General features: G+C 40.9%; 1 protein-coding gene across 1 annotated transcript; it reads left to right on the top strand.

Moving 5' to 3' along the window:
- The first annotated feature begins 469 nt into the window (after positions 1-469).
- On the top strand, positions 470-8,390 carry LOC111846496 (uncharacterized). The gene is made up of 5 exons (XM_072710350.1): positions 470-534; positions 2,837-2,898; positions 5,384-5,571; positions 5,841-6,514; positions 6,670-8,390. The coding sequence occupies exons 1-5, from the start codon at positions 470-472 to the stop codon at positions 7,367-7,369; spliced, it is 1,689 nt and encodes a 562-aa protein (XP_072566451.1). The 3' UTR covers positions 7,370-8,390.
- Positions 8,391-12,437: the final 4,047 nt, after the last annotated feature.

The following is a 12,437-nucleotide window of genomic DNA, read 5'->3' as shown; positions in this document are numbered from 1 at the left end:
GCGTGGTGTGTGTGTACATTCTAATCGATCTATCTACGGACATAATAAATGCAGTACTACGACGCCAGTTAAGAAGTTGGTTAGTTAAATCGGTGTTAACTGCATTGGAGTTTGTGCGCGTTCACATATGTAGAGCATGTTCGGCAACGCAAGGCACCGTTTGACTCATAGCGCGATCTCTATATGTTTCACGGAGAAAGACTGCATGCTAATTACGCAAGGTTATAAGGAGTTTAAATCAACGCTGTAAAGAAAGTACAATACCACTGCAGCCAACAAAAGCAGGCAGGCTTATTAGCAACGTATTGACGACGGAGAAAATGCATACATACATTTTCACGGTCATAAAACGTGGTCTAAAATATCTCACGACCGAGTATTTGTCACTCGAAGGTAAGAACGGGAAAGGAGATCCAGGAATGCAGGGAAAGTAAACCTTTATTAAGGACGGAGACAAGCCGACCAAGGTATGTCGCGTGTCGTGGCTCGCCAGAAGCCGTGTCTTCCCAGCCGGGACTCTGACGGCAAGCGCCGGTGAGGCAGCGGGGATCCCGAAGGATCTCCGCTGAGGGCGAGGTACCAGGGGGGCGCGCAGTAGTCGTAGTCCGGGTTCAGGTCCAAGGGTCTTTTCCGTGATATCCGTCCGACGATGAGGGCACGAGACTGAGGGACACGAGGAAGGGAAGACAGGGGAAGCCGGGCTCAGCAGGACGGGCAGGTCAAGGACGGGTTCGGGTCTAAGGAGGGAAGATAAGGAGGTAAGGACTGAACGAAGGGAAGACAAGTCAAGTAGGTAAAAAGGGGCTGACGGGAGACGAGAAAAACGCTCAGTACGGCTTCGAAACATAGGGTGTGTCCGAAATCGCGCACTTGCGCACTTTTAGTGCGCGATTTTAGGGCGTAGTGCGTTCACACTGACAACTAAGCCAAAATTAAGTGCACTGAAAGTACCCGGATGGTGCACTGAAAACGGCCAGAAAACGCAGTGCAGAACGATGGACACTACTCGCACTAAACGGACGCCATTTTGACTACGTAGCGGAAGGGGAGGGACTTTCGGCAAGTTTAAATAATGGCGGACAACACAGACACGCAAGCTCATTCGGAGGCAACTGCGTCATATAAATGTAACATTAATAAAATTATTTTACTGATGTATACTTCGGTGTGTAGCCTGTCACTCTCTGACGACAGTTATAGATAATTTTGAGTTTGCGATTATATCGGCTTAGAAGAGTTCGCACACGTAAATGTTAGCAGTTTTTTAGCCGGTTAGGCGGTCGTAGATAAGTTATATACACGCAAATAAAACCACAAGGAAATTCATTGTAAATAAAACACGGCAAATATTTTGGGGCGCTGGAGAATCGCGATCAAATGCTAGTCCGTCACTTCCGGTAAGTGCAAAACGTTAGTGTTCCATTTATGACAGCACTTACCCATGGTAGTGTGCACTACAGGAGGAAGTGCGCAGTGCGCACTACGCCCTACATCTCAGTGCACTGAGGCAAGTGCGCGATTTCGGACACACCCATAGGCTCAATACTTCGCAACGACCGTCTGAGATCGCTCAGTTTATGAAGGACGCTGACTGGCAGACGATGAGCTGCACCCGTCGTGTCCCGCCCCTGTGGGCGTGACAGTATTAGACAATGAAGTGTTTTCTGAAAAGAATTGAAATACTGTTAATAATTACAGAGGCTAACAGATGCGACACAATTCAGAAGTCACCTATCATACAGTATGTTGCTAAGTAATGTAATGCTCCCTGAATTTCCATTACTGTAATGTTACTCATAATGTAAACCTATACAATATTAACAATAACTGATCCGATTTCAAATGCAATAGTAGTGGAAAGCGTACGTGGCAGCAAGTCAAGATGAAATATAAAAACATCATGTCTTTTTTATTGATAGGCGCGCATTTCTTTGCGCAGCTCTTCGCCATTTCAGGCGCGTGATGGCGTGCATGCGCAATTGCGCACCTTAAAGGACAAGCCCTGCAATAATTAAAGTGGCATGATACAGTTTAAAAAAAAACATTTTTATAACCTTAAATTTAACTGCGTGATAAACCTGAGCTTTTCTGGTAAGATTTTGCTTGAGGGGGCACAAATATTTGGGCTCAGGCACTACTGAAGTAAAAATCATGAACAAATATAGCAGCTACTTGAGATAAGATGCGTCATGATTCATTAATGATGAACAAATGATGAGATTAGTATTGCACAACTGTTATGTTGATTCTTGTTCAAGACCGCTATGTTCTCGTGCGTAAAAATATAAGTTGCTCACCAGAAACTAGCTGGTGCGCACAAGAATATATTATGAGCGCACAATGACATATCAGGGAACTGCGGCAACATATTCTGTACTGTTCTGGAAAAATTCATTAGGAACAAAATGGGTATGAGTTTGTAGTTTGGGGGAGTGTAATAATAATAATATCTTTATAAAAAGACAAGAAATACACCAAGATAAAATATACTAGACAAAATTATTTCAGCTATCTCTGGTATATAATGTAATGTAAAAGTTTATTATAATAGAATACTGGACATGTTGTCTCATTATTGCTAGTCATGTAATAATGAATATTAGAGCCCGACCGATTTATCGGCCGATATTAGGCATTTTCCAAACTATCGGTATCGGCATTTATAATGGCCGATAAATGAATATTTCAAAAATAAAATAAAAACGGACGAAACACCCTTCAACCATGTCATGAGTGTTGGCGTTGTATAGTTTGTCCACCAGAGGGCACTCTACACCGTCCCTGTTGGCAGCACTTGTGTATAACGCGCCACACATCCTGCAACCTGCTGATCCAGCCAGAGTCGGGCAGAGAGAACCAGTTTTCCGCGAGTGAGATCATCGGTGAAGTGTGTTCATGGTGAGTTGGTCACGAGACATACATTGCTTGAATAACAATTAAAAGAACATCCCCATCAGTTCTCTTAACTCAAATAAGCATGACAAAATTCGTGACTATCATGTCCAGTTTTGCTGCTGTTAAATAAGCCGAGAGTGAAGCGGAATTAGCTAGTAATTACGTTACGTTGTTACAGTGTAGTTGACTGACTGTCCTTTTAACTTTTGACAATGAGACTGAAGTATTTCTTTAATAGCGTGACAGTTATAGCAGTAAGACGTATCATCTCTCCTTGGCCTGTTATATTGAAAATGTATGTTTTACAATTTGCAGTATGACGTTATCCATTGCTAAATTATGGCTCATCATAGACTAGCTAACCACAAAGCTAGCTAATGCCACTATCAGTGGAAGACCGCTAACGTTAACATTAATGAGCTTGGAAACCACAACGAATTTATTCTGCCTAAATAAAGTAATGATTACTGTATTTATAACTAGCATATCTCTAGTTACAGTCCCTGCATTGTAAAATGTAAGTTAGACATTTGCGAGGAGTGAACATTTAGACATAGAGAAAAAGTATCAAACGTAGCTTGCGCAAAAAAGTTAGCTTTTCTTTTACATGTGTGTGAAATCCAATGACGCCAAGTGTGCGTTGCAGACTGTCGTTCAGCCGCAGCATTAACGAGTCACATAATGGATTTAGATCGCTAAATAGTAGGTTTTAGAAGGCAGGCAGCAACTGATGATTGATAAATAACTACAAATAACTAATGTTAGGGAAATCTGTTAATGTTTTGTTGCGCGTTTCTGAAATTTAACCGTCAACCTCTCTGTCATTTTTCTCTGTCAACCTATTTCGGGTAGTTTTAGTGCGTTCCATTTCCCCTCGGAACTTGTATTCCGAGTCGGATTCCGGAGTTTTGAAGTCGGAAGTGACTACATGCGCTCCCGTTTCTCGGACATCCGAGAAATATCTCGGAGCAGCACAGAGGATCCCGACATTCCCGAGTTCAGAATCCAAGATGGCTGCGCCCTTTATCAACAGAAGGGAAAGTTGTAGTCTTATACTGTTTAAGCACTACTTCTCATTTGTGGCTCATTAAATCGGTCGCACACGCTATACCGTCCAACTTATCTGTGGATGTGTTGCTACGGAGTTTTATATGTAAAGCACCGCACATACATAATGTGTTATCAACTGATATTGCTAACAATGGCAATTAACCGGGCTAGAATTGGACTTCATGATTAGTTTGATTATTTGTCGGATTTACGGTAGTTCGTGCTAATTGTAAGCGAACGAAGATAAATACTATTTAAACTGAGGTACCTTAAATCTGACAGGTGGTCCGGCTAAGCAAAAAATCTTGCTTTTTGATATGGGTCCATGGTATTGCACTTCTGTGGCAGATAGAATGCATCCGACTCATGTTCAAGATGTTCAATAAACATGTTAAGTGCATAAATATTCCCTTTTTTCTTGAGTGTTTTTGCTCATGCAAAATTAAATGTGATTAATTTTGATTAATCATGATTAAATATCATTCATTTTTAATCAAAATTAATCCACAGGAACCCTGTGATTAATCTGATTAAAAATTTTAATCATTTGACAGCACTAATATATATATATATATATATCGGCCGATATATCGGAATATCGGATTTTAAAACTAACAAATATTTGTATCGGTATCGGCCTTCAAAATCCTTTATTGGTCGGGCTCTAATGAATATGCAATTTAAAAAGAAAAACAAGACAAAAAGAACCACCTTGAAAACAGAAATATGCCATGGCAAAATATATTTGGCATAGCCCATGTGTTGCTATGGCATTGGCCTTATAAGTGAAAAAAGGCACGATATGCCAGTAAATACATTTGTGAATTCTTCCACAAATCATGTTTTGTCAAAAACAACATGGAAATTGTGATTCACGAGGGTATGTTCATTATTAGTGAGGTTCATGTGTAAAAACAGTGCTTTTTCCCACCAGCTGCCTAATACACACACTGACCTATGACTGACTGACCACATTTGATGTGTGAAAAAATTCACAAATCAGACTGATCAATTTGAGCCTAGTTTGGTCCTTCTGGACCACTTTGTCAGGGTGTTCTGGCCACTGGTCTGTGATGCAGCCCATGTATTGCTATGGCATGTGACATGTGTTTTTAATCCCTTCTGACTCAGCGCTTATCAGTCACTGGCAGACGAACTGAGGACTGTGGAAAAAATTCACAAATCAGACTGGTCAGAATGAACCTGCCTGGACCTGTTTATATGGTGAAGTTTTTTTATTATTCGCGTTTGACAATAAAAAGGCAAAGTATAATATTCGCAGATTTCGGGATGGGAAATGACGTCATCTGAATTCACAAATCACGAATAACAAAATGCCACTGTGCTTACTAGTTTACCTCACCGCACCGTCGAGAAACTCAAAGGAATGCCGAATCACAAACTGCAAACTAACTTTACCGTGGTGTCTCACTGCCAGACAGACAGACAGGAATGTCAGAGCTTGGTCTAGGACGAAAACGAAGAATTGACATCTGGTCAAACTTCACATATGACAACAAGGACAACAAAAGCGTCTGTAAACCATGTGGAGTAAAAATCGCTGGGAAAAACACCACCAACTTGAAGCGACATTTACAGACGGCTCATCCAGAAATACACACCAAGGTAAGCATAAACGCTAACGTTAAGGTTATTCTATCAGATAAACCACCGTGATTCTGCTAAACGGAATAAAATAGAAGCTAAAGGAAATTAACTTTGAATAGTATTGATTAAACGAATTGTCTCGCTGAATTAATATAAATATGTGTACTATTATAATAGATATGACTCGACAAAAGGTGTGTGTGTGTGTTCGGGTTCGCGCGCGCGCGTTATATGGCAAGAAAGAAGAAAAAATCACAACTTTGTATATCATTTATATATCCTCATAGATACAGAAGATGTCTGTTGACCATGGGCCAGGGGGAAATAAAGCTAGTGATGCTACTAGTACAACGCAGCAGCAGGCCATCTCAGATTTCCTAAGGTCTTCAAAGTACAAGACTGAATCAAAGGAACAACAGACCAAGGAGCAGGCCATAGCTAGATGGATTGGATGGACAGGTTCACCACTCACAACAATTGAGGATGAGGACTTTGTGCTAATGATGGAGATGGTAGATGGGAGACTAACAGTTTCAAAGAAAACTAAAATTAGCAATTTAATTGAAACACAGTATGAACATGAAAGGCAGAAGTTCAGAGAGAGACTGGCTACTGCCCGGAAAGTATCCATTGGCCTTGACTTGTGGACAAAAAAAGGATTGACAGCCTCATTCCTTGCTATAAGTGCATGCTACTTTTGTGTTGAAAAAAGTAAACCTGAACACATATTGCTGGCCCTTCAACAAGTAGGTCACCCACACACTGCACAGGCTATTAAGGCATGTGTGGACAAATGCATGCAAGAGTGGACCATACCAAAGGAGAAGATCCTGACGGTAATAACGGACAATGGGAGTAACATGGTGGCAGCCTTTAAAAACACCACAGCAGAAGAAACCAGCTCTGAGGACGACTCCCCTGGGTCCACGATCGAAAGTGACTCTGAAATCGATGACCAGCGGTAAGCCATATTTACGTTATTCTTTTTCCTGAGAGTCAATCATCACATAAATGATTACTCCCTGCCACACACTACATATATACAGTATACACATATGCACACCAGACACTTTATTAGGTTTAGACTTGGTTGATTCTCTTTTTTTTTATTATTAGGTATCATCATGTCGACATGGAATTGGACCGGACACCATGTGTTGTGCATACCATACAACTTGTGGTCCACATGTTGCAGAAAGAAACAACTGTCAAAAGAGTTCTCGATAAAGGTAGGTCTGTGGTGAAGCTCTTTCGCAAGTCCTCAGTTGCAACGCAGAAGTTATTGGACCAGTGTGGTGTTATTGTTGTAAATGACTGCCCCACACGCTGGTCAAGCACATTTAACATGATCACACGACTCCTCAAAGTCAAAGATGCAGTCTGTCAAATCTCAAATGACATGGGATGGGACAGTTTGCTTACTAGTGAGTGGCAAAAGCTTTCCTCGTTGCATGACCTATTGCTGCCTTTTGCAGAACACACTAAAACACTTCAGAGTGACACCACATCTGTGTCTCTAGTGGTTCCTGCCCTCTTTGATCTGCTGAGCCGCCTAACTGACTTTGCAGTGAACACTCGGTACAGAGACCTCGCTACTCTTGCAGACAAGATGAGATCAAATCTGAAGCAGCGTTTTGCTTGCATCTTGGATACAACTGATGAAAAGTTTTCACCACTTGCAGCAGCTGCCTGCTTTGGTAACCCAACTGTCTGTGAAATCATTATTAATGTTGATGTGGCTAATGGAAATATCCAGGAACTGCTAAAGCAGGCAGAAGACTATAGTCAAATGCACAAAACAGGAGGACCAGTCTGAAAATGATGAAGAGGAGGTTATTGAGGAACCAGAAGCAGCGCCATCCTCAAAGCAGCCGGTGTTTAGGTTTCTCTCAAAATGCCGCACCACAAGGCCTAAACAGAAAACCTCCGCAAGCAGCATCAGGCAGCAGATCATCAAGTACAAGGAAGAACTCTCCCATCCCATCACTGAGGACGCAGGGACAGACTTCTGGCTGGGAAAGTGTGACAGTGTTTACCACAGTTTAAAACCTTTTTGCATTAGACTTGTTAGCTATGCCCGCTTCTCAAGCTTTTGCAGAGAGGGTATTCAGCATCACAGGTGACCTCACAAGAGGACGGCTATTTTCACTGCTGAGAGCGCAGAGGGGGGTTTTTATTTACTTGAACTTTAAGGACTATTTCTTTGGCATTGTGTGGCATTGCAGCCAATACATCTTTTGTTCTACATTTAAGAATTGCACTAATTTGTTCTGTTCAAAATCTTGTTCATTTTACAGAGTAGCAAGGCATTGTGTCTTAGCAGTTATTTAACTTCTCTTGAGGTACTTGAACATTTACAGTAGTGATTTTTATTTTTTGTATTTAGATACCTTGTGCAGTGGCATTACAACCAGTTATTTTATTTTTGAGAATTGCACTTTATATTTCTTTATGCTTTTGATTTTGCAAAGACTGTAGAAGACAGTAAGCTCATTGGTTATCTATTTCAATAATGCTGTACTTTATCTTGAAAGAGTGTCATATGCGTCTCATATAATTCAGGGACAATGCATATCTTTTTCAGGGAACATGTATATTGTTCAGGGAGAGCAGTTCTTATGGTTATTTTTGTGAAAAAGACTCATGTTTTTGACATTTAATAAAATAAATGTTTTTTATTACAACAATTAGATACTGTATGTGTCATGATCCGCTCCGTCCGCTCCTAGTGTGTGCCACGCCCCCTCATTATCCACGTGTGCTTCCCCGATTGTGCCCAGCTGTTTCCTGTTTCTTTTGCCTTGTTCTGTGTATATGAGTCCGCGTCTCCCCATGTATGCCAGATCCGTCATTGTATTGTCAGTAGATGTCCGTTACTTGTCCGAATAAACCCAGTGTACCTGAAGTCCTGGCTTGTTCTCCTGCTTCCCTGCTCGCCACCTCCGCTGAACGTGACAGTATGTGCCTGTATTCTCTATATGCTTCCATATATTGAAATATACTTAGTTACGTGAATTATGGAGAAAAATCTAATATTTGGTCTACTAAAACTAAACTAAGACTAAAACTCTTATGATATTTAGTCAACTAAACTAGACTAAGACTAAAAGATTTCAGATGACTAAAATAGGACTAAAACTAAATGATGTATTATTCCAAAGACTAAGACTAAATTAGAATTTGCTGTCAAAATTAACACTGGTCCCAGGGAAGGAAGACTGTGTTGCAAGCAGTCCTCTTCTACTTTTCGCGGAAGCTATTGGGATTTCTTGACCTTTGGCGGCGCTGTTTGCCTTTAGATAATCATTTAATACAATTCACCCCTCCCCCTGACACACACATCTGAAACTTTCATTAACATTTCAATTTATTAAAATATTTCTTAAACATTAGAGCATTATGAACATAAAAGGCAAATCTTAAGAGATTCATTAGGATTTCTATATTAGACTGAGGTTAATCATTGCAATAGTTTTTACTTAATTATTTCAGTACACAAATTTGACTTTAATGTTGAAATAGATGCTAAAACATAGGACTGGACGATATGGCAAAAATTTATATCACGATATATTTCCTAATTTTGGTCGATACGATATAATTCCGATATCGATATGGACAATATTAAAAAGCCTCAGGAAAAAACTGCCGAGGACACACACAATGGATGTCTGCAAACTGAATTTGCAAAGTCTATAATACCTCCAGGCTCCTCCTATTAAAATTATATCATTTTTTTTTTATAAAAACAGTACAAAAAAAAAGGTTCAATTTTTATTTGTATTTAGCCTTTACAAAAAAGAAATGTGAAATAAACTATCAGATAAATAAAACTCTCAGACTCAGCTTATTAACAATAATATATTTCCATTTAAACTAGAACAGGCTGATTATTCATATACAGTCGAACCCGGTTATGTCGCTGGCCTAGGGGGTTGCCAAAAAGTGTCGAGATAACCGATGATCGAGATAACCGAAAACCAATATGGCAGCAATATATTAGCATGTGCTTGAAATTTATTTATGTGCGTTAATAACTGAGGATGTACATGCACGGGTTTTTGGTGTTTTTGGCATTGCCGCGATTTGTTTGACGCGATCGGCATGCTATAAATATGTACATACATCGGGGCCGGTTCTAGACATGCATATATGAGGGGGCAGTCAGAAATGTGAAGGGGGCACATGGTGGCGACAAAGGCGGGAAAGGGGTGGGGTGGTGCTCTGGATAACTGTTTTTGTCATGTAATTGGATTGCACTTTGTCAGGCCTCTACCCTAAGACCTGTCCAACTTGGGTGTCCCACCTGAAGGCTAAGCTTCTGCTGGTGTAGCTCTTAGGGTTACTGAGGCACGCAAAGCCCCTGACCACATAAGGTGGCAATCCCTCAGGGGGAAAACTGAAAAGTAAAACAACAAAAAATAAAATATTCCTCATCAGATTAAAACAAGTAAAAACATGATGTTTACCTTAATTGGATGGCCTATATCAAACATATTTGAACCCAACAAAACACTTTTCACTATTGCCAATATTACCAAAACTAAAAAGGGTAGGCTAAGTTATGAAAAAGAAAAAATCAATTCACCAAGTCTTGAAATATAAAACTGAAAAATAGGATCGGTCAGGGTTCATTTCACTACATGTTGTACTTGTTATAACTATGTATGTGACGAATAAAGAATCTTGAAATCACAACGAACAAGTCGCTCAATGAGAATGAATGACGTAACCGACTGGCTAAGCTGCTTCTAGCACCGAGGTGGTTAAAATGGTACGGTCCACACTAGGGGTGTCTGAAATCGTTTTAAATAAAATTTTCCTACAAGGTGAGGTTCTTTCTTTAAAAAAAAAAAAATAGAAAATGTTAAGACCTCCCCCCCCCCCCCTCCAAACTGCTATTTTTGTCTATTTGTGGGGTTCTTGATCGGGGGGTACTGGGGGGTACAGTACCCCCCGATCAAGACCCCCCCCCAAATAGACAAAATGATGATTTTGACGAGAGAGATTGCTGCTTCCTCTAAACCTCCCGCAATCGCGCAGCTCATTTCGCTCTGCCCTGCCTACTGAGAAACTGGCTCATTTGCATACTAACAGTGATTGGATGTTTAGCTGGGGGGAGGGTGAGTGGGGGATCTCTGCCGAGTGCCGCGTGAGCCCGCGCACAAACAGAACGCGGAGGGAAAGAGCGAACAAGAAGTGAAACTTATCATCTCGTTTGTGCCTTTTTCAATGGATTTTTCAGCTACTGTAGTAAATCTTGTCCATATTCAGTTTGTGGGTAATTATTATTTTCTTCCTCAACTTCTAAAAGTTTGATTTAATATGTACATACATCGGGGCCGGTTCTAGACATGCATATATGAGGGGGCAGTCAGAAATGTGAAGGGGGCACATGGTGGCGACAAAGGCGGGAAAGGGGTGGGGTGGTGCTCTGGATAACTGTTTTTGTCATGTAATTGGATTGCACTTTGTCAGGCCTCTACCCTAAGACCTGTCCAACTTGGGTGTCCCACCTGAAGGCTAAGCTTCTGCTGGTGTAGCTCTTAGGGTTACTGAGGCACGCAAAGCCCCTGACCACATAAGGTGGCAATCCCTCAGGGGGAAAACTGAAAAGTAAAACAACAAAAAATAAAATATTCCTCATCAGATTAAAACAAGTAAAAACATGATGTTTACCTTAATTGGATGGCCTATATCAAACATATTTGAACCCAACAAAACACTTTTCACTATTGCCAATATTACCAAAACTAAAAAGGGTAGGCTAAGTTATGAAAAAGAAAAAATCAATTCACCAAGTCTTGAAATATAAAACTGAAAAATAGGATCGGTCAGGGTTCATTTCACTACATGTTGTACTTGTTATAACTATGTATGTGACGAATAAAGAATCTTGAAATCACAACGAACAAGTCGCTCAATGAGAATGAATGACGTAACCGACTGGCTAAGCTGCTTCTAGCACCGAGGTGGTTAAAATGGTACGGTCCACACTAGGGGTGTCTGAAATCGTTTTAAATAAAATTTTCCTACAAGGTGAGGTTCTTTCTTTAAAAAAAAAAAAAATAGAAAATGTTAAGACCTCCCCCCCCCCCCCTCCAAACTGCTATTTTTGTCTATTTGTGGGGTTCTTGATCGGGGGGTACTGGGGGGTACAGTACCCCCCGATCAAGACCCCCCCCCAAATAGACAAAATGATGATTTTGACGAGAGAGATTGCTGCTTCCTCTAAACCTCCCGCAATCGCGCAGCTCATTTCGCTCTGCCCTGCCTACTGAGAAACTGGCTCATTTGCATACTAACAGTGATTGGATGTTTAGCTGGGGGGAGGGTGAGTGGGGGATCTCTGCCGAGTGCCGCGTGAGCCCGCGCACAAACAGAACGCGGAGGGAAAGAGCGAACAAGAAGTGAAACTTATCATCTCGTTTGTGCCTTTTTCAATGGATTTTTCAGCTACTGTAGTAAATCTTGTCCATATTCAGTTTGTGGGTAATTATTATTTTCTTCCTCAACTTCTAAAAGTTTGATTTAAGGGGGCAGGACGTTTGCTTAAGGGGGCGTTGCCCCTTCTTGCCCCAGTGTAGAGCCGGCCCCGACATACATTGCTTAACAAAAGGCATATGTGCACCAACTAACAGCAGAGATTTACCAGTATACAATAAAAACCACCGTTGTTTCTAGATACAAACCTTTAATTATATTCTCTAACATTGAAAACACAAAGATCGCTCACAAAATCACAAAAAACCTGCGGGGTGTACTTAGCCTTGTCGTTTTCACAAAAAGCTAACCAGTGTCAAAATTAAATTCACGAGTCATTTCCCTCTGACACAGCTCTGAAAAGTATCATACACGGGGTTACTATGGTTTCTTTACAAAGT

The sequence above is a fragment of the Paramormyrops kingsleyae genome, chromosome 3 (assembly GCF_048594095.1).
Source record: "Paramormyrops kingsleyae isolate MSU_618 chromosome 3, PKINGS_0.4, whole genome shotgun sequence".
NCBI classification, from domain to species: domain Eukaryota; kingdom Metazoa; phylum Chordata; class Actinopteri; order Osteoglossiformes; family Mormyridae; genus Paramormyrops; species Paramormyrops kingsleyae.
This window is presented reverse-complemented; position numbering and strand designations above follow the sequence as displayed.

Excerpts from the sequence above, each read along its gene's own strand:
- LOC111846496 (XM_072710350.1), top strand. The coding sequence starts at position 470 with ATGTCGCGTGTCGTGGCTCGCCAGAAGCCGTGTCTTCCCAGCCGGGAC. Across the intron at positions 535-2,836 it reads GACTCTGACGGCAAGCGCCG|CCAGAGTCGGGCAGAGAGAA; the intron begins GTGAGGCAGCGG and ends CTGCTGATCCAG. Across the intron at positions 2,899-5,383 it reads ATCGGTGAAGTGTGTTCATG|ACAGACAGACAGGAATGTCA; the intron begins GTGAGTTGGTCA and ends TCTCACTGCCAG.